This window comes from Mytilus trossulus, chromosome 13 (genome assembly GCF_036588685.1).
Source record: "Mytilus trossulus isolate FHL-02 chromosome 13, PNRI_Mtr1.1.1.hap1, whole genome shotgun sequence".
NCBI lineage: Eukaryota > Metazoa > Mollusca > Bivalvia > Mytilida > Mytilidae > Mytilus > Mytilus trossulus.
The window spans coordinates 6716920-6741183 of record NC_086385.1 but is presented as its reverse complement, the minus strand read 5'-3'; the positions used below and the strand labels follow the sequence as shown (position 1 = coordinate 6741183).

Genomic DNA, 24264 nt, shown 5'->3' with positions numbered 1-24264 from the left:
AAAAACAAAAAACGTGAGTTTAAATCATTGCGATTATAACCTTGATAAATGTTTGGCCATAATAAAAATATCACTATTTCTGAGTTTAAAGTACCAAAAGCTGAAATAGGACTGCATGGTAAATTTCTGAAAATGGAATACTGTGCATTAATTATTATTTGTTGGACACCAATTTTTATGGCTTTCATGGGTACAGAGGAACCACGATATTAAAAATGTTCAATGAATAACAAATTTTCTACAGGCATGTATGCAGACTTTAGCAAAACCACAAAATTAAATATACAAAAATATGCAAGTTTTCCTTAATCCACGATAATTGCATTGGTACCCACGAAAATAAATGAATCCACAGTAGAAGTCTTCACATAGAAACTTTCAAATAGAATAAATTTTAAACTACAAGTTCATTCAAACAATTAATGGATATGATTTTCAATGTTGCTCTTTGTTATATTTATACATCTGTGATTGAAATAATCAATGGCATTTTAAGGCTGCCTGTACAGTGTACTTACCATTGTACCAAATCCACTCTCACTAGTCGAGTCTTTGGACTGATGTTTTCTGACATTAGTATAACCACAGCCAGCGGGAGGAGACAGGAATAGCCGAAGACTTGTGATTTTCTCATTCTTGTCCACTAGATCAATGGCTGCGTCTAATTCTTTTTGATTTGTGATTGGTATGTGTACCTTCAAATGAAGAAAAAGCTTATATTACATATTACCAAAACATATTGGAAATACTTATGGATTATCATCGATCATCGCAACAAGATTGGTTTTCTTGCTTCAGCTGGAATGGTGAAAAATGTGAGAAAAGCAATCGAGTTGATATGACCAATGATAATCTGTTTATTGGCACCTATACCATGTATACCACATTTTCTTATTTCTATATATTGAAAATAATAACTGGCTCATTAGATAAGAGTCAGCACAAGACAGATCATTTTTAGTGAAATCCTGTTGTTTCCAATAAGCATTGTGAAATTAACCAAGAAAACAAACATCACAATGAAGGGAGATAACTTTGGTATAGGGAATTAACTCTTTTTATCAATAAATGTGTTCATATTTCTCTAAATGTTTCCTTAAAAGTTCACCTCTCCATTTGCCTGCGTAAAGAATATCATTAAATCCATAGTATACATCTCTGATACTTTCATTCTCAGGTGGCTGTATGTCAATGGTCGGTGTATGTTGATGCTCCTGAAAAACAAAACAGATATTTAGTCATGAAACCAATTCCACTAGTACTTTATTAAAGTGTAGAATCAAGTCAGGTTTGATATGTTTAACATATTGATCAGTCAGAGCTCATACATCAATAAGTCTGAATCTGCTTTTGACTCATAGAGGTCTAAATTTGTAAGTTTTAGGATTTGTCTCCCTTCATTGCAAGACAAAATACCACTTGAATAAGTCAAATACTGTTAAGCAAGAAATAATTGACCAGAATCAAAAAGTTGTTAAATGCAAAGACCATATGATCTACTAGCAGGACCAGCAAATTTCTATGTTTTTTTTTAAGTTTCGGAAGTACCCTTCCCTAGATCTTCACTCAATTTCTTCAGTTTCCATCATCACTTGATGGACAATTGATGGAAATTTGATGGTACTTGATGGAATTCCATCCCAAACCAAACCAAAGGCAGGTTGTTTTCTCAATGATACAAATTTAAAGCTAACCTACTTCTAGCATATATTATAATTTTGTATGCAATTATTAGACTGTAAAATAACTACAAAAAAAAAATCCAAGGAAAATTCATAACAGCAATGAACAGGTTTTGATGTTTTGCCAAAATCTGCATATGGTCACTTAACTGGGACAGTTGATTGTTTGAGTTTTTCTCACAGACTATTCTAAGTAGTCAAACATTTCAAATAAATCTAATAAATCTTGTTTATATTGACCCTAAAATAAAGGTCACTAAATGACCTTATACAAAAATAAATATATTATCATAACGTTCACGTAATTTTCTCCAAGTTCAAAGTCCAACATTTAGGTCTTTTTCACATTTCATTAGAAACCCTTTTCTGATCAACACCGGATTAAGTAAATTTTAACCTTTTCAATCTCAGTATAAATTACGATTTCGATCCTATTTTAATCTCAGCTGCTTTTCAAACCCATCCATCCATAACATTCGTTCTTACATAAAGTACTGAGCAATAACATTACAATTAATTGTCGAAGATTTTTATCTATTTTGATCACGTAATTTGATTTAAAAGTTAAAATTTTACTTCATTTTCTCACTGTTTGAAATTGAATGCACTTTTACTTGTATCAAACAAATTGCTCAAGGTTAAGAATCAGATGTTATTTTCATTTCAAAATCCTGTACATTTTGTAATACAGTACACCTTTACATTAAGTCAAGGATAAACACTGAGATCTCACGATATAACAAGCTTTTTTTAATTTTTTTAAGGGGTATGAAGACATCAGGGGTACTACTTGTACAAGTGTATTTTATTTACTTGAAGAAGTGAAAAAAAATATACACATATAAGTAAATAAATAATGTTTGAATAATCTCCCCTTAATTTTCTGAAAAATTTACTTGTATAAGTAAATTTTTCTTACAATCCAACAAAAATCCTCATGTTTTGAGATGTAAAATCATGCCTTTAATGATTTTTCCCAGGTTTGCTCAAATTTTTTCATTAAAGTTCAATGTTTCATCTCATTTATTCATCAAAGAAACTGATTGAGCAAAGATCTTGTATATTTGCGCAAGGCCTTCAAAAATTGCTCCTCTGGGGCTTGTAAATGAGCAGTGTTAAGAAGATAACAGACAAATGGGACTTTCATTGTCCATGAAATTACACTTAAATGATAAGTAAAGACATCTGCAAAGGGTACACAATTTCAAATTTTATTAAAGCAAAGAAATATTCAAAATTCAAGAAAGGAGAAAAGGTTGATTTTTTTACCCATACAAGTAAAAAAATCTGAATGCCAAAGGGACATAACTCAGCCAATTTTTTTTTTACCTATACAAGTAAATAAAATTCACTTGTTTAAGTATCCTACAAATTTACTTATATGTGTATATTTTTTTTTACTTCTTCAAGTAAATAAAATACACTTGTATAAGTAGTACCCCTGACATGGAAGAGGGGATACATGTAGCTAAAGGTTAAATCAGATGTTATTTTCATTTATTTTTTTTTATTTTTGTAATGGGGTTGGAGGAGGGGAAGGTGTTGCTCAAGGCTAAATCAGATGTTATTTTCATTTTAAATTGTGTAATACAGTACACCTTTACATTAAGTCAAGGATAAACACTGAAATCTAACGATACATTACAGACTGGTTTTTTTTCTTTTTTAAGGGGGTAAAGGGGGAGGTGTTGCAAGGTTAAATCGTCATATTAAGTTAAGGATCAACACTGCAATTCCATTTGATAATAGGCTGCTTTATTTTATTTATTTTTTAGAGGAAAAGGGGGGTAGGGATGGAGAGGAGGGTGATGCTCAAGGTTGATTCAGATGTGTTTTTTAAATTTTGAAACATGTCATACATTGCTAGTACACCTCTACATTAAGTCTTGGTAAACAATGTAATCCAAAAATGTATAAAATGCTGCTATTTTTTCCCCTTTATTGACGGGTACTAAAGGAGAGTAATCTGTAAGATGAAAGTCAGGATTAAACACTTTGATCCCATGGTATAACAAAGTATCTTTTTGGTTTAGGGGACGGGGTTTGGGGTTGGGGGGGGGGGGGGGGGCATGGTCATTCAGCACCAAATCATTTTATGACTACTAGACAAAGACCAATATAATCTGATATTTTTGCTATGTGTCAAAAGAAAGTTTTTCAAAAGTCTGAATAAAACTTTACTAGTCTGGGGTATTGGACTAGTCGCTAGAGTGTCCCAGGGAGGGAGTTTGAAGGAGGAGAAAGATGTTGAGACATAACTTATCTAGTCTTATATGGTCTAAGACTATCAATTAATACATGTTATATAAATCCTGTTTTAGGTCATACCGTCTATAACAAAATATTTAACCATTGTTAATGACAACTTTCAACTAGCTGTCAACCTAAAATCTTTAATATCTTTGAGATCTTGACAAACTAAGAGAGCTACCATTTGAATTTTATAAAAATCGAATGGTAGCTCCCTAACAGACAATCCCCTTACAGATCCTCACTAATACAATTAAACCTTGTTCTTTTACAAAAACAGTTTTATATAACAAATTGCATTTCTATTTCTTTGTGACGCTTGCACCAAATACACTCCACGTTTGATAACAACAACTAATTTGTCCTGTTTAAACGTACATAAAACCACAATCCACTGCATCAATGATATTACTCTGTTAAAATGGCAATCAATACTTGAAAGACTTTTTATTCAAACTGCAATAATTTTTCGATGTAAAGGCATTTAAAACTTTACCGAAATGTTTACAATTTTCAGAATTTAAAACTTTTTGATTGACTTTTATATTCATAAATAATTTCCAATAGATTTGTTTGCAATAAAATGTGTGTTTTCAAACTTCTATTTGATAAAGAAAATTGTGAAGGAAGAAAACTTATGCAAGTTATATCAGTTCAAAGCTAATATGTGTTTAGACTAATATAAAACGCTGAAGAAATTACTAATTTTTTTTTCATTTTTCATTTTAAAATTAAAAGAGTCAGTCTTTTTACTGTCAGAGGATAATATAGCTATTTCTTTTTCTTTATGATTTTCAAGTTCACTGATTTCACCCTAACATTAAGATACCTAATTTATATTCTTTTTCCCAACTTATAAAATTCTGAAGTTGCTACTTAAAAGCTGTTTAAAAGTACACAAATATTAGTTTTCTGACTTCAATACCCCAGACAACATGGCCCAAGTAAACAAAAGGAAGCACAAACGATAGTAAATCTATTTTTGTCATCATTTTCAAGTCATACTTATCATAAGTATACAAATATCAAAATAAAATGTCCTGTTAGTCAATCAATCCTGCCACCCACACACTTTATATGACATTTTTATGTGTCGTCTGCAGTGTGCAGTCACTCAGCAGACGACACGCAAGGTCAAGGTCGTTACATATGAAGAATATGATCCTTTCTATAGCTAACTGATTGAATTCTTCTCCTTTCTCAAAATAATTGACAAAGAAAAATATAAATAGTGCAGATAATATAGTTTTTAGCACTGCATTGAATGTGGTACAATATTTTCCTCAAAAACAGTTCAATTTTCATATTTAAAATTGTACTGCTAAGATATGAAAATTCATAGTGAAAAGTTTCGGTGGTGAAAATGGACTCTCACTTATGATTGATAAAAAAAAACATAAAGACTTAAACACATATTCCTTTTAGAAATGATTCATGTGGATAAATAAAGCCTGTTTATATATTTTATAATAAATTGCTCCTTTGGTTGACCTGAGGACAATTTCCCACTAGACAAATGTATATTTTATGATGTATTTTTTATCTTAAATACAACTAAAAAATAACAAAACAGCAAATTAATAGATCATTTGTTAAAGCTTTAAAAAACACATGAATAAAGGAGATGAATAACATGTGTTAATTTGAGACAGCAACACAACAACAAAATTAAAATAATCTGAGTGGAGGACAACATGAAAAATGCAAGTCAGGAGCCTGTAATTCAGTGGTTGTAGTTTGTTTATGTGTTAAATATTTGTTTTTATTTCATTTTTTTATATAAATGAGGCCGTTAGTTTTCTCGTTTGAATTGTTTTACATTGTCTTATCAGGGCCTTTTATAGCTTAGTAAACTATGCAGTATGGGCTTTGCTCATTGTTGAAGGCTGTATGATGACCTATAGTTGTTAATGTCTGTGTCATTTTGGTCTCTTGTGGACAGTTGTCTCATTGGCAATCATACCACATCTTCTTTTTTTTTTTTATATAATACCTTATTTCAGGTGTTTGTAACCTATATTATAATCATGTTACAAAATGTACCAACTTATGACTGGAGTTTTTAATTTTTACAACTCTAGAAAAACATCCTGGTACTTAGTCAAGCAACAGAATCTAACAGACTTATAAAGGTCAAGCTTACAATCATTACACAATTAAAAATTTCCGTTCATTTTATTGTGATTTAGCAAATGCTTAGAAAATATAAATCAATTGTTTTCTTCTCTACATTGCCATGATTGCAAGCTTGTTTTTATCTTGTCGTTCAGTTGCTGTTACTTGGCTAAAAGTATTGGATGAGTTCAAAATGTCCTACAGTATGCAAAGTAGGTTTAACATGTCAAAAACTTATATGCATGTACTTCTTAGTAAAGAGAGCGCAATATAAAAGTAGTGTATGCAATATGCATGATATGTTAAGCTGTACATCAAAACAGAATCGAAAAAAAAAGCATTTGATAATTTGTTTAAGCTTCTTTCTCAAAATGTTTGATGGGAAAATGTCTTTCACCAGAGACAATAACCTGATGGAGAGTTAAATACATGTACTCCATATACATGCCATAGTCAAAAGATGGCAATATGAAAATGTCTAAATTCAATATCATCATCAAGCAGAGTGAGTGTACATGAAACAGAATCTATAAAAAGAAGATTTGATTTTTTTTAAGCTTCTTTCTCAAAATGTTTGAACTGAAAATGTCCTACATCCAAGTCGGAAAGTTAAATACATGTATTCCATACATGCCAGTCAAAAGATGGCAATATGAAATACATGTAGCCTATTCAATACATGTAAATATGTTAAGCTATACCTCAAACAAAATCTATAAAAAGCATATTTCATTTTTTTAAGCTTCTTAATCAAAATGTTTGAAGTGAAAATGTCCTACATTCGAGTCGGAAAGTTAAATACATGTACTCCATATATGCCATAGTCAAAAGATGGCAATATGAAATAGTCTATTCAATATGTGTCAAGCTGTACATCAAACAAAATCTATATAAAGCAAATTTGATTTTTTTTTAAGCATCTTAATCAAAATGTTTGAAGTGAAAATGTCCCACATCTGAGTCGGAAAATTATATACATGTACTCCATACATGCAATAGTCAAAAGATGGCAATATGAAAGAGTCTTTTCAAAGTGTCAAACTGAACATCAAACAAAATCTATAAAAAGCATATTTCATTTTTTTAAGCTCCTTTCTCAAAATGTTTGAAGTGAAAAAGACCGATTTAAAATACATGCAGTGTGTACATGCATTAATGATCTATCATTTGATGCAGTCTCAATAAACATTATTTAAATCCCGTAAAATTTTCTTCTTGATTAAGTATCTGACTAAATGGTTTACTAAGGAGCTGATATTACATACTCTGTAAAAAATGATAAGTAAATATTTACAGTGTCACTAGCCTGCATAATTTTACCTATATTTTACCAGACGCTTTATTTATCATGCGATCTTCACCCATTTTTTAAAGTACATTTTATTTTCTTAATTTTTTTTGCACTTTTCTCATCTGATAAAGAGAATAGCACCTGTGAAGATTTGATAATTTTCAAAATGAATTATAATTGGTGATGTTTGTTTTTAAAATTATTTTTTTTGGATTTTTAAGGATTTTGATAATTTTCTTGACAATATTGGTTTATATAATGTTTGTTCAAATTAAATTTTACCCAATATGATAATCTTTTATTGGAGATAAGTTCGATTTTTTTTTTAAATATATTAAAGGTTTTACATGCATGATTGGTGGCTTTCCAATTTCATTGTCTGCTAAAATATGACAGAATCTAAATACCCCCTTTTTTTTGGGAAAAAATTTGGTTGATTTAAATAGGGAATCACTGAAGCATGACTGAAGCACTCCCTCCGTTAGGCAGTCAATGGGCCCCCACTTATGATAATTTCAGGATCTGCCAATGTACTAGCTACCATCTTCAGTTGACAAAATGATTAAATATGACCAAATTTCTTAATCAAACTTTTGGATTGACGGTGATATCAAATGAGTTTTCAAATTTCTGAAACAGTAAACTGGCAAGATATTAAGTCCCTATGATTCCTTATGAATCGAACAAAAAAAACAAAAAACTGTTATATATCTGATGTACATGTATCTAAATGAATATTCATTAGCGATTATCCTATAATTAATATTCATAAGTTATCAATGAAATCATCAATCATATGCCGAACATAATTTTACGTTCTATTTCCAGTTATCAATCATACATAATTTACTTATATATGAATAAATTGTTCAATTGAAAAAAAATTTCTTCTACTTCTTTTTAAACTCACGACCACCCACCCATCCACTTTTGAAAATAACAACATCATTGACTAGTTACTATTAGTATCATACTGCTAGAGCAGGGATGTGTTACTCATACATATATAGATATTAACAACCTAACAAATAATAAGGGAAAAGAGATGACTAATGACCATTAGGAATAACATAAACCAACTACAGACCCAATAAGGTATATTTTTGCAGAATGTAGCCTACCATCTATTCGTGAAAAAGAGATGACTAATGACCAAAAGGAATAACATAATTAACCAACTAGCTATAGCAACCCAATAAGGTATATTTTTGCAGAGTGTAGCTATTTAGTTATTAGTATGTTTTATTTTCCCTTTTTTACTTAGCAAATGTTTTAACCTTTTTTTTTAAATAAAAAAATATTTTTGCGATTCTTTTTTTTCGTGTCTAAGTAAAGAAAAAGACTCAACGCCAAATCCCTTTAATTCACAGTCAATCAGTGAAACACCTTATAGGTACTATAATAAAACTACATCTATGCATGTCAGGTCAAACTGTGTCAAATATTTGGGATTTATTACTTGTTTTACGTTTCAAAGATCCCCCCCTTTTTTTCAATCAAAATCATCCATATAGGCCAATTGTGTTTTTAGTGAATGTCCCTAATGTTTTACTCTGGCCCCCCATCATTTTTCAGTTCTCCCCCTATATCTGTTTTCTTTTATCATGTTAACATTGACTAAAGATGATTACCTCCCTTTTAAACATTTTATTTTTATGCAAACTGCATATTTCATTACAGATTAACATTGTTAAGTGCACATTCCTTAAATAATGTAAATAAACTTTTCCGGATCTAGAGAAATATTTAAATGTTTCAATGCATTAATTTTGTTTGTCGTCGATTTTCTTTCCGTTATTATATAATAAACACAGCCATCACAACGGTCATGACGGTACAAATCTAAATTTCCCAGTCTGGTCAAAGTCTGTGTTATCAAATTTCTAATCCTTCTGCAAACTTTTCATATCCACTTTTGCATTCAAATAACCCATGTCAAAATTCCTCAAACTTTTCATATCCACTTTTGCATTCAACTATTAAACCAATGTCAAAATTCCTCAAAAAAAAAATAAAAAGCTGCATACTTTTGAATCATTTATTGTTGAATTTACAAACATGACTAACTTTTGTGGATGGAAAAAAATTGTATGTCTATGAATTTTTGCCATGATGGGTTTGCCAAAGTCTTCGTCCAAGCTTAAGGCATTCATAAAGTTGTACTTTGATGAATTTTAAAATTTGTGGTGTACATGTACCCATGAAGTCTTCAAAAATTGGTATCCTACGAATAATATTGAATCCAATGTTTGAACAAATTTAATTACGAGATAAATAAGTCAGAAACTAAAGCAAACAAGAACAAGTTGCTGTGTAATATCTGATCTCTTAATTCACATAGACTTGTGGATGTTCACAGTTATTTTATTGTTTCAAAACAACAAGCATTTTATAAGACTGTTGTAAATTGATTGTATATAATTGACCAGAAAAAAAGGTCTGTGTCCTTATTTTCGAGATAAAAGCCATTGAAAATTTTGATGGAAATGATTCTTTCTAGATTTATTTACATTCATGACATTAGCATTTTTTTTTTTCAAAAACAAGGAACAAATAACAAAGAATTTTCAAAGTTAGCTACTTAAACATTATAAAGTATGTATTCAAATTATAAAAAGTAAATTGCGGTTATCAGGTTATCAGCCAGATTCTTTAAGACTAGAGAGTACTCCAAAAGTTTCTGACAAAAAGTCAAAAACAATATCGGCTAACATCCATAAGATATGTTACAGAGATATAGTTTAGGCAGTACAAACTCATTGATCGCGGCCTTGGAGAAAAGTTTCCTCTTACTAAGTGTAGTAATGTTATAAATTTGATCTAATTCTTCCTATTAACATGTTAGTATATAAACAGACAAAACGAATTGCCAAAAACCTAATTTTCTTCAATGACAAGATTTGTTTTTGTTTTAATATCAAAACCAGTCAGTTTAAGTGGATGTCTGAGTTTAATTTCAAGTTGGGGCCTTAATTAAACCTTTGAGTATCTTTCAAAATATAAACTTGTATACAAAATACAACTGTATACTATGTATACAAATCAATACGAAAAAAAACTTGATTAAAGGAAATGTTTATTGACATAAAAAATACAAATTAATTTGTAGGTCAATGTTCAACATACAGATTTCAAAGAGAGGCAAAAGATACAAAAGACATTATTAAACACGACAGTGTCCTACATCACTTTTACAGGACCAGGCGGATTGCACATAGAATTCATTAATTATAATAGTTATCAAGGTACTTATAATTTAGTACATCAGAAGTGCATTTCATCTTCATAAGACTCATCAGTGAAGCTCATATCAAAATATAAATCAGATATACAATTCTTGTTTTTAAAAACAAATATTACATGGCTTCGGTCATTTATTTATTTTCAGGATGGAAACCAATTTTTGAGGAAGAGTGAAAAAAAAAGATTTTTCAAGGATATTTTAATAACATTTAAGCAGGGATCTCCATGGCCCCGCCATCGTTCAAATTCTTGCGCCATCGTTAATTATAAGATCAAAATAAGACAGTCTTTTTAGAAATATATACACATCTGAGCTCTTGTTTTTAATCAATCCCCTTGCCATACATAGAAATTTTTCTTCCGTTTTTTTCTGCTAGGAACACACAAGATATATAATTACTGATGCAGTAACCAGTGATACATATTTCTGCAGAATATGCATTTGATGTTGTGACTCATTGACCTGGGAATAAGGACACGGTAATATAGGTGCAATTAGGTGATCAATAATTAGGTCAAGGTAATTATGTGTAGGTGCAATTAGGTGATCAATAATTAGGTCAAGGTTAGAATTAAAGGTTTTAAATGGACATAAAACGAAGCATAATTATAATTATTAAGTGACATAATTATCCAACCATGTGAGGGCTGTATAGCCAGTCAAGGTCATTCAAAACTTCAATCATCCTCATAATTAAGAAGTTTAAACTGAAATTATTGTTTCATCTATATCATATGTGTTTAATAATTGGCTAATAAAATAACTTGCATTTCCACCCTTCCTAGCATAATTTTAAGCCAAAATGTTTTTTGTTTTTTTTTAATATTTTGCCTACCTACTTAACCATGTTAACTGTATTTTTTTTTTCAGCATGTTAGCAGGAATGCGTCTGGCATATATACTAAATTTAGTCCTGATATCTATGATGAGTTTATAATATACTTAATTTTTTGAGGTCATTGATTTCCTTTCTGAATAATGGTATACATGGTATATAAAGCAACCCAACAACACAGGCAAATCAAAACTATCTAACAATATGAATATAAAAAATAATTTCCCTAGAATTTCAACATCTTACATGTCTTAACAGCAAATACACCACCCCAAGATACATTTGAAAATAAGTTACTTAACATGAAGTTTATTTGGTTTAACTGTGCATTACTTAATGTATATTTTCTCAGCCAACAAAAAACCCATAATAATAAATTATAAATTGTTAAGCTTTGTTATTTTTCTTTGTATAGTGGCCTAGAGCAATAAGCACCTAAAAAACTTTATAGAAGTGAATATGTTCAAAAGATCTTTGACCGACTTTTTTAATGCTCAAAGTTTCTTTTTTTCCCCCTTATTTATAGCTATAGCTATAGACACATCATAGTAAAGATGGTTCATTGATCAAAACTGAAATATTCTCAGGTCAACAAGTTCACTGGTATTTAACGTTTAACTTTCATTTTTTATAGCATCAAAAGACTAGATCAAAAACATCATGAACATGGATTTTGAAAAATAAAAAAAAAATGTCTTTTGTAAATTCAGAAATAATGATGTTTATTTCATGATGTGAATTTTTGTTATAATAAAACTTGCATTCATTATTTCAATCATCATGTTTCAAGAATCCCATCAAATATATTTTCATTTTTGGAAGAGGTCAAGAATTTGCAATAATAAGCGATTCATTAAATTTTCATAAGGGTCACAAGCTTAAGTCTTCATGAATAGAAAAGCATATGATAGGATAACGAATACAGAGAAATGCACCCCCTAGTAACAGATTTGCAAAATTGTAAGAGTATTTATGTCATGATTTTGCACTTTTTAGTGAAAATATAGAACCAACTTTTAGCAGTTTTTAAATTGCAAAATCCTAGAGTTGAATGTCTGTATTGGGGGTCATTCATTTCTTTTTTTCTTCAATTCTCAAGACAATTTTTCTCTATTCATTTTGACCATAATCATTATTTTGCATTTGCCCCTTTTTCATTTTATTCTGCACTTTCTCCCCTCCCCCAACCCAATCAATATCTACTCTATAAACCCCATTCATATTCTGACTACTCATAGTTAACCATGCACTACTTAAAACCAGGTACAACCAGCCATATCTTAATCAAACTCTCCTGAGGCAGTTTTGGCCTCTTATACAACACACCACTTATATCAGTGTTTATGAAGTGTTGAGCTGTCTTTATCATATATATATATATATATATAAAGATGTATTAAAGAGATCAAACCAAACATTTAAATGTCGGCACTGATTCTAATACTTATAATTTTCTCGTTTAGCTACCTGTAGTTTTTTTTCAATATTACCTCTTTTCGCCATTGTATTCACACTTAATCCGTAAAATTTGTTCTCTTTTCTGAAAAAAGATAAACATTAAATTTTAAGCTTATGAAGTGTCAAAAATAAGAATGGAGTTAATATTTTTCCTAATCACATGAACAGATTGTGAGGTGAATTTCTGTAAAGTAGATCAACATGATAATGTTACGAAAACAATTTCAAAAACAATATTTGTACAATCAATCCACTTCACATGAGTATAGCCTTACTTAGAAAGTGCTTTCCCAGGCCATACATTAGGTTATATTATTGAAGTCACCTCATAAGCTTACAACCAACAATTTTCCTGTTACATTAGTCTGGTGATGTGTAGTTCGATAATACGAATTTTTTTTCATATTGATTTAAGTTTTATAAATTCTTAATTTTTATTGTCTTCTTCCTCAATATTCAAAATATAAACATGATAAAATTTTAATTCTGAGATATATGTCAATGTATGTCTCGCCTGCATTCAATTTTGATAATAAACATAAATGTCAAAACTAAAATAGCAGTAACTTATCATGAAAATTATGCAAAAAAACTCAATGAACCACATTTGTAATTTTTATCATGTTTATAGAATTGATATGTGTTAATGCTATAATACACCTGCATACCAACTAGCATTATCATGATTATTGCCTGATCAATTTTACCATGTTAACTGACCAACAAATATTTATCACATAATTTAACAATCAAACAGGCCTCTGGGAGCAGGAATTTCTGGCTACATTGAAGACCCTTTGATGACCTTCTGCTGTTGTTTTTTTCTATGGTCGGGTTGTTGTCTCTTTGACACATTCCCTATTTTCATTCTCAATTTTATTTATGTTAAACCAAGCAAATAGAAATTGACTGTGAAGGTTGAAAGAATTAGGAAAAGGAATAATCTCCCTTGAAATTTATATGTGTAAGTGCTATACACTTGTCCAAGTTTATCCCATCCATCCAATTTGGCATATATTTTGGGTCCCTTAATTAACAGCTTCCTGTTTCGGTACACACGTCAATTGCCAAGACTCCAAGTTGAAGGTAATACTTTGACTATTATCTGTTTACTTTTTACACATTGTGACTTGGATGCATGGAGAGTTGCTGTCTCATTGACACTCATACCACATCTTCTTATTTCTTTATAATCCAGAATTGTGTATTCCATGATTTGTGCAGCAGTCAAAAATGTTATCCTTCGTTAACGTAACTCAACATCCAATATTTCAAAAGTTCTCTTTTTATCCTGTTTATGCTATAGTAACCATGGTAACCATGTGGTCAAATAGTCTGTGTAGGCCCTCTGTGTTGCTGTTTTGTTCCCAGACTGCAGACCTTTGAGTAACTGGGTCTAACTATTAACATACCTGTAGGTCTGTGTAGGCCCTCTGTGCTGCAGTTTTGTTCCCAGACTGCAGACCTTTGAGTAACTGGGTCTCAATATTACCCATCACCTCATCTAAATCATTCTTCTTATCACCTAATAGGAAAATAAAATAGGGTTTGTCAAATTTAATTCTTTATGCAATTACTGTAAATTCTTATATCTGATAAATGTAAAGTTAGTTCTGTATGCAGATGACAGTAACATGATTAAATATTTATTTCTGAATGTGTTTTCAAACATTGTTTTGAGTATAAGCCTGATTAAGCAAAATATCAAATTGTTTTATCCAACATGATCTACTGATTTTTATTACATGTATAAGGAGGAAAACATTGAGACTAATACATTTTGTTTGAACAAATTTCATTTGTATGGCCTTAAGAATGTTTAGCAAAAACATTGTAAAAAAACTGTACATTTTTTTTTTTTTTTAATTTGACGCTTTTTTTTTAATGACGCTTGACTATCATGACTATTTCTATGTTGAAGTATAAAACCTTTTAATTATAAAGCACACACTTTTTTGTGTTGACCTAATTGATTTACTATATAAACATGATACATATTAATAATCAGGCCATTTTATTTGTATGGCCTTATAAAGTGAACCAGGTTAATCTCTTATCCATCACAATGGAAATATTATTTAAACTTTCTAATCAATTTCATCTAAACAAGGTCAAAGAAGGTCATAATGGTATATCTGATTACAGAGGAGACACAGTATAGGGTATCAAGAGAGAGTCACTCTGACTTTAGTAACCTGAAGTAGGTCAAAATTGTGGTTGATAATATCTCCTAGAGTGGAAAATAAAATGTATAATTATTAATTCAATCAATTTTTTGTTGAAGTCTTATATTTCCTAGTTGTGTCAGTCAGACAGTTTTGGATTCTATAAATATGATAATAAGAGTCTCCAGAGGTTCATTTACAATATCTAGTCCCAAATTATTAGTAACAAAAAGGAACAATCTTTTTACTTAAGATATGGAATAGCTAAATGATATTATGATATACATGTATAAATTGAGGGCATTGTGAATGGATTTTTTATCTAGTACATTGTAACTAACTTGTTGTTCATTAACATCTTGACCAATTATTAATCAGACTAAATGACAAAGTTAAAATTTAGTTATCATTTGGCACAATGGTAGAGATGCTGAAACCCCAACAAACTGATTTGGTACAGGCATGTCTTTGTATATAAAATGGAGTAACATACATTGACATGTACATGTATATCAATGTAAAAAAAAATATGAATGTATGGAAATTCCAAATTACAATTCTAAAATGTGGGTCTTATCAAACCAGAAAGATATAAATGATATACATCATACATGAAACATGCAACTTGTACATTTCAAAGAAGATGATTTATGTACATGTCAGACCTTGGCATTGTGTGGCGAGGTCGTGGGATAATACATAACTATCGTTATATTAATTTTTAGTTTTTTTACAAGTATTAAACATGCGGAGATGAGTGATAAAGACGCTTATATTACTTTTTTACTGAGTCATTTTATTAACTGAGCGAAAGTTAAAAATTCCCATATAAACATGATAAAGCGCCTACTAACAAATTGCATATGAAATTTCTTTTTTCGAAATTAAAAGATCTCTTTCAACCATGGCGGCATGTCTGATTAAATATGCAAATGAGATTAGGCCAAAAAAATAATACATGTGTTTCTGCTTATGTGTTGAAAAAAATAGGGTAGGTGACTAAGGCTACACAATATCAATTTATTTAACAAACATTTTTTAGCTGGTTACTATCATACTACTACAAATGTACTAGGAATCAATCTTTTTTTTTCATGTAATTTTAACAGTGCTTGAAAAAAAATGGCTAAAAAAGTGTAAATGTAGGGTAGCTAGCATTTAAGTTTAGGATACAGATGTATTATTTTTTTGGCCTATTAATAGTGAGTTAGTTCTCGTTAACTTTAACAAAGTTGATAAACATGATAAAATTATCCTATAAGAATTGATCGGAAGGTTCTCATGGTGTTTCAGGGGGGTCTCATTGGAGGGTTCTGATCCCGGATCCCGCTAACTGTTTTGTCAGATTCCTGTATCCCCCCTAATTACACTATGTACGTAAGTCAAAAGCAATTCTATTTTTTTTTGTAATTTCCAGTGTCCTGCTAGCCTTCATTTCCCGTTTTCATGGCACAATAATTTGACTTTCATGTGTCACGCTTACAAAAAATTGTCAATCCCTTGTCATGCTTAGACCCCAATGAGACCCACTTTCAGATGCACAGACAGTCAACACAAAAAAGTGCACTGAATAAATTAACTCGCCAATAAAATGTCACTTTCATTTTAACCTTGAGATTTATTTTTTCAAAGGCTATGCCAATCATTTTATCAATGGTCCTTCTCAGCCTGTCAATTTATCATGTTTATTAACTATGAACAAATAAATTAAAAACATGTGTATACAACATGTACGAAGCCTTAGAATGTTTATGATGAAAATTCAAACAGTTCAATGGCATGATCCTGCCACCATGATCATGCCACTAATTGACTAAGATGCAAAATATCCATCTCAAAAAAGGAGCTCCTTAATCTATCAATATTTTAACTGCTCTTCCAACTTAAAAATATCTCAACTTTAAATTCTAGATTTTTTTCATTTTACCCAAGTACATCTTTAACATGTTTAAAGCCAAATAAATGAATTTGTTTATCATGTTTATGTAATAACCAAGGCAAATAATAAGTAATTACGTAACTATCTGAACCCAATCAACCCTTGAGACCGTAAAACATGCTCAATACATGTACCTGTACTGTATACAATTAAAAGCATGTTAACATATGCATGAAAATTAGTGTCAAATGAATTGAAAATATAAATCTTGTAAAAAATTCTGTAAATTTTTTATCATTTTCTTAGAAATTCATTCATTTAAAACATGGTTTTAAGAAATGACAACTACTCTTGGCCTACACAGAATTTGAAAGATTTGACCATGGGAGATAACTGTGTAAAAAAAGTTTTCAATCCAAGGGGAGATAATAAAACATTATAGTATTCTTAAAATAAATTTATGATAGGCCCTTCTTAAAAGTTAAGAAGTTTTTTTTATAAATCCATGTTGTGTTTTGTTGATTTATGAAAAGTCAGAGGGAATTTATTCCCATTATACATACTTAACATATCCATGAGCAACAATTTCAACTTTTGTTGAGGACTATAATTTTTTGTTGATATTTATCTGCAGATGCCTTTTGCAATGTTTTAGTTATATATTTGTGTCATTGAAATTTACTCATTCTAAATTAAGAGCCTGGTGTATGCATTTGTACAGTTGATCAGTGTTCTAATTCAGATTAAAGGGAAGCTTAGAGGGAACAATTTTAAAATGGACACTTTTAACCTGGTTCTTGTCTGAGAAGTGATAAATTATTCAATTTTAAGAATATATTTCGAAAATTAAAGAAACATAGAACAGAACAACAGAAAAGGTAGACAACCACAGAAAGGCAGATGGAACCACAGACAAGGTGAAGAGGGGACCATTAGAAAGGGCAGAGGGCACCACAGAAAAAAGTGACAACTACTTCACCCCTTTCTTTCATGTCTATCCACCCAGCTAAGATACTGCTGTATAATCATTTATATTGATCATATGACAGTGCAGAAAACCTTAGCTGGGTGGTGGTGTCTTTGAAATTTATCCCACTTCACCTTTTTAAGCTTTTACTCAAATTTATACACATACAAATTACAAAAAAGTAACATGTAAACCTATCTATATCTTACAAAAATGTTCTTTTCACAGGGGAAGTAAAAATACCAAAAGAATTCTTTGGCAGGACTTAAAGGGAGATCACAATCAAAGTGATGGATATCACTCATGGAAAGATTAGAACAGTAGTTTGCATTATTTCATATTAAGATATGGTGTTGAAAAATGAACATTTATAAAGCATTATTGCATTTACAGCAAGTCTTTAGAAGGAAACTTGCTTTTCCAGTATGAGGATAAAATGAGCTCAAATTAAATAATATGGGTCTCTAAATTTGCACAATTTCATTTAAACTGCAGTTTATATCTAATCGAAATTATGTTGCCGTTTCTGAACATGTTTCAAAAAAAGAAAAATGCAAAAATTCTTCTAGTAAATGCTACCAACTATCCTTGTAAGACATAAATTTAGACCAGCAGATAAAAGCTTTAAAGTGCCAACAAAAATAATCTAAAAATGTTGTTGAAGGGCATTTTGTAAGTTGAAACAGAGGTTATATGGCATTGAAGATTAAAATTTTTAGAGTGTCTTTTGATCAAATTTTAAAGTATTTTTCAACACAAGGCTTCAATTTTATTTTTCAACGTAAACCAATCAAAAAAAACTTATTTTATTGAAATGTGGATTCTTTCTTGATTGCAAAAATCTATATTTACTTCTAATAAAAATTCAAATGACTAAAATAGACATAATGATTGATGGGAAATAAACTAATAAACAATGGTTTGTTATAATTAAAAGTTTTAAAATTTTAAAACTGTTTCAAGCTTATTCCTGATAAAAAAAAGTGCACTAATCTAAATTGTTAATTAATTACAGATGATTATTGGAAATTTATCAAGTACATTATAGGCCATACTTGAATACCTTTCATATATTCATATTTATATTCATATTTCATTTTTTAAGATCTTGTTAATCCATTAATCATTTATCTTTCAGATATAATTTACAGAATCACTTTATGTAATGTAAATCAAAAGTAATTTGCAATTAATAAATCTATCATCCTTATAAATATCAAACATCTAATATACACATCTGTGTATTTAATTATGAGGTCAAATACTTGTGTATTAAGAATTAGATGCATATAGGAGTGGTCTGTATAATTATGTAAGACTGAGGTTGATAGGTAATGTGGTCAGTTTGATTAGCAGTTTAGAAGGTGGGGCATTGTATTTAAAGGTCCACCTTGTCTCTGATTGTTTAGATTGTTTGATAATGACAGTTGTCAATCATACTAGTTGAATCAATACCCACCTACCTAATCAAAATTTTATTAAAAAAACCTGCACATCAACACACCTTAATGACATACATTCTTGAATGAACTACTCCAATAATATATCCATTTTTTTCAGTTTATATGTGTATTATGTGCACATACACACATGTACATGAGAACCATAGGGAACTATATTTTAGTGTGAATACATTTAGTAACAGTAGCTAACCTGTCCTGTTGTTAGGGAGGGTGGTGCCTAAGTAAAGATTTAGAACAAGTTCTAATCTTTCCAAAAAGGACAGAGGGAACAAAGAAAAAAAAGTGGGGTGTTTTGCCCCTATCAGTATCAAATGAGCTAGCTACGATCCTCATCAGTATAACAATCATGACAGTGCAAAAAACCTTAGCTGGGTGGTGGTCTCTTTGAAATTTATCCCATATCAATTTTTACTCGTATTTATACACATACATGTAAACCTAGCTATATCTTACATAAATGTTCTTTTCACAGGGGAAAAAACAATACGAAAACAACTCTTTGTTGTGGGTTTTTTTTCTCATTCACAGGTGCTCTATAATTTCATCAAAGGCAGGTAAATAAAAGAAAAGGCCATGAACCAGAGATAATACATAACTACTTGAGGCAAAGTAATGAAATTATAACATCTAATATATCATCTTTATTACATAAATCTCTATCTACTATAGTTAAGGCTATTTATGCTGATTTAAGAGACAGTTTCTGTTTAATGGAAGGGGGGGAAATTGCCCTGTCTGTTTGGGTTATATATTTGTTAAGGAACACACTGCACATGCTGCATCTTGATTTAACAGGGATTTCAGGAAAAAAGGGGGATTATATCATCTTTATTACATAAATCTCTATCTTTTATAGTAAAGGCTATTTATGCTGATTTAAGAGACAGTTTCTGTTTAATGGCAGGGGGGAATGGCCCTGTCTGTTTGGGTTATATATTTTGTTAAGGAACACACTGCATCTTGATTTAACAGATATTTGGGGGAAAAAAGGGGGGATGATATCATCTTTATTACATAAATCTTCTATCTACTATAGTTAAGGCTATTTATGCTGATTTAAGAGACTCTGACTGTTTAATGGAAGGGGGGAAATGACTTGTCTGTTTGGGTTATATATTTTTTAAGTAATTACACACTGCATCTTATTTTAAGTGTGATTTGGGGGAAAAGGGCCTGGGATTTAAACTCACAAGAAGACACACTCTTTAATACGGTCATCATTCATAAAATTGTTGCAAAAGAGAAAACACAAGGGTCAGTTTTAGCATAAAAAGAATTTTAAATATAACTAGAATTGCTGTTCAACTATTTAGCCTTTCATCATGTTCATTATGTATAAATATGGAGTACCGAATATAATTTTTACCATGCTAGATAAATGTACATGATGTACATGTACTGATATAACTTCACAAATTCAGTGACAAATTATCTAATTTCAATAGAAATTTATAAATAAGTGGTCTTTCTCAAATCCAACATGTGCATGTGTTGATTTTTAAAAAAAGTTGCATTAGAATCAAGATAAGTTGCATTAGAATTGAGATAACACTGCATTCCGACTTCAAAATTTGCATACGTCAGTCTATAATTTAACTGATGAAAGCGATTATCAACTGGCTAAATTGCATATATATGTCAGTAAACTCATCATAGATACCAGGTTTGAAATTTTACCTTTGTGCCAGATGCACATTTCATCTTCAAAAGACACATCAGTGACCCTGGATTTAATAATGTTAAAAAGACCAAATAAAGTTGAAGAGCACTTAGGTTAAAAGAAATCTATAAGTTTTGCCAAATACACGTTATGGTAATTATTCCTGAGGTAGAAAATTTTAAAAGCCTCAGTATTTCAAAAATTCTGATTTTTTTGTAAACAGCTTAAACTTATAATTATGACCATATCAATGATAATTCATATTCGATTATTGGGCACGGAGACCGTAATGAATCTTCAGTAAACTCAAGTTTGCCACTCTCAAATCAATGACTGATGGTAACAAATTTATAAATCTTAATTACCCAAAACTTACCCATAGTTAAAGGTGATATGATTCAAGTTTTCACTACTCAATTTCAATTAAATAATCCATAATTAGTTAATTAATCCAATCAATAACATCCATAATTAGTTAATCCAATTAACATTATTCATAATTATATTTAATCCAAATCTTAAGGAATACACAAAACATAGTAATTATAATCCACACAACAACACCACGTGAAAGACAACATAATTTATCCCACAATTCACCCCATTGATGCACTACAACTTTTTTTCATTCATTTTTCACATCATCTCTGCTTCAATCAACATGGTTTCTTTAATTTATCTGAAAGTAGACAAGATTTCACACTTAAGATGAGAATTCAATACCTGTATTTTACTACAAACAAATGATAATGTACACAGAGTTAATAAATACCATTGAAAGTGATTTAATTCCTACAAACAAATTATAATTTACAAGGAGTTAATAAACACCATTGAAATTAGTTTTTTTTTACAAACAAATCATAATATACAAAGAGTTTATAAATATCATTGTAAGTTATACTTTGATTATTAAATTAGACAATTAATTATGTGCTGTAATCATATTTTTATAGTCTTGTTTTCATTTCCTCATGATCAGTTAGTGAGTGAGTCTTTTTTTTTTTGGAAAACACCTGATGACTTGTCTAGGTGAAAGAACTAGACAGACACAATAGTGTAAATTTCATACTTGGAAGATACATGGCACCAAAAGATAAGAATCTGGAAAATAATGTGTTTAAATCATACAACATGGTGTATCTCATCTTAACTTTTTGATGTCAGTTTTAGGAAAACAAATATATGAAGCGAAAGGTAATACATGAGCATGAAACACAAAGATCTGACTTGTTTATATCAGAGCTCGGTCAGATTTTTATATGTCTAAAATTCCTTTTATTTTGTGTGGCGACTAAATATAAAACAATGCTTTTCTAAGTAATTCATATTTGGTTCTTATATAAATAAGGAAACATTTTGGTAAAGGAAGATATTGAGATTATAATTTACTACTTTTTTAAGTTTTATTACATCCAGGAACTACAAATATGTTATAATGTCCTGACTGTCAACATTACATTTAAACCATCATTCTTTTCATTTTTCATTTTCTATTAAAAGAACAGGTTTATGTCCTCAGAAAATCTATAGTTAGGACAGAAGACATGTAGGTTAAGAAAACATTTTAAAAAACTTGGATTTATGCAAACAATTTAGTCTTTATAAGTATCTAATCTAAGTAAGATTCAAACCTTATAAACATATATATGTACATGTATAAATGTATATATGCAACATGTCAGTTCATGAAAAAGCAGCCGTGCCAGTTAACAAACTTATCAGTTTGAAGAGGGCCTATTCTAAAGTATGAACTGGTAAAAGATACAGAAGCATTGAGAACCCAATAAAAGTCACTATAAATAGAGAAAATATATATTTAGCATTTGACTTAATTCAATATCCCAAATCTAAAATGTGTTGTAATTTACAAATTAAATCACCAATTTCAAATCATGACATAGAACATTATCATTATAGGCATGTATCTACATATTGCCATTGATGCTCATAAAATTATATTCCGGTCCATAAAAACATCCACATTTTCCAATATGCCATTCTTAAGATGCTGTATCATGAATAAAATTCACATGATCAAGATGATCCTGGCGATCAGAAAATGTAGTCCTCACAATTTTTTTTCCCATGTTTAAACTATCAAACTGTTCTATCATTTTAGGCTACCTGTGACGTCAAGGTGACTGCGTTTAAATGCTGTGCCTGAGGTCCCATTATCACTACCAAGATATTTTTAATATCATTGTGAGGTACGAAAAGAGATAATATATAATAGTTGTTCTCAGGTATCACTTAAGTATCTTGATCTGAATCATAGCTACCGATATCCATATTTAAATGTACTATAGTTTTCTATGATTGAGTACTGTCATCGATATAGACCACTTTCTGTATCATTAAAAACAATTACCGATTTTCAATACCTCTTCAACTTTTTGTTTTCATGTAAATATTTAAGAAAACAATTGCAAGCAAAAGAAATTCCTTTAGTTTAGTGTATTTTTTTTTTAACATCTATAATAAAAAAAAAAATTACCTGTATTTTTAGTGCCTTAACTGGAAGTTTTCAAGTATATTTTTTATATAAGAGGGGGTCAGAGGGGTCCTGATCCCAAAATCCTGGGCTTAAATACATGAAATCCCCAGGTCCTGAAATTTGAAAAAGAATTCCCAGCTATAGATCCCAAAAGGATCAATCCCGAAATCCCTACCTTAAAAACACCTGATCAGGAATCCCAATAAAGGTCCTATCCCCCTCATATATAATAAAACCAAAAACTTACATTTAGCTAAGCTCCTAATAAGGTCATGTTGACATTGAAACAATCAGTTCGAACACTATTTTTTTAGAACTCCTTCATGTGCTTTCTCCATACAATGAACTATTTTCTTCACAAATCAAGTGCAGAAACTTACATGTACATGTAGTATGAAAATCTTTACCAGGTAAAAGAACATTATTATCAGACACAGTTAAATATCCTGCCGTTTTCAACATTTAAGAAAATGCACATTTATTTACAACTCTAATTGTCGGAAAATCTCAAACGAATTGTTTACATATATATTTACATGTATACATCAAAAAGAGTTGAAGTGACAGAGATTACAACTTGTCGTCTGCAAGAGGTCATCAAGGTGTTCAAGATGCTTGAACTTTACTGAATGATTAATCCTAAGTCAGCTATATTAGGCCTTTGCCGAATCAATTTTCCACGATATTTCCAAGCCTCGGGAAAACAGTTTTGACGATATATACATCATCTTTATATCAATCTGGCCTTGAGACACAAT

General features: G+C 30.2%; 1 protein-coding gene across 2 annotated transcripts in view; it reads right to left on the bottom strand.

Annotated features, from left to right (window-relative positions):
* LOC134694590 (mitogen-activated protein kinase kinase kinase 2-like) overlaps positions 1-24264 on the bottom strand; it is a 51228-nt gene that overhangs the window by 14865 nt on the left and 12099 nt on the right. For both annotated transcript variants that reach the window (XM_063555616.1, XM_063555615.1), the window contains exons 2-6: positions 21386-21688; positions 14288-14400; positions 12908-12957; positions 1109-1214; positions 519-695 (exon numbers count right to left, since the gene is read on the bottom strand). In XM_063555616.1, the coding sequence (XP_063411686.1) occupies positions 519-695; positions 1109-1214; positions 12908-12957; positions 14288-14400; positions 21386-21389 (450 nt within the window). In that variant the 5' untranslated portion in view covers positions 21390-21688. The remainder of the gene's footprint in view (positions 1-518; positions 696-1108; positions 1215-12907; positions 12958-14287; positions 14401-21385; positions 21689-24264) is intronic.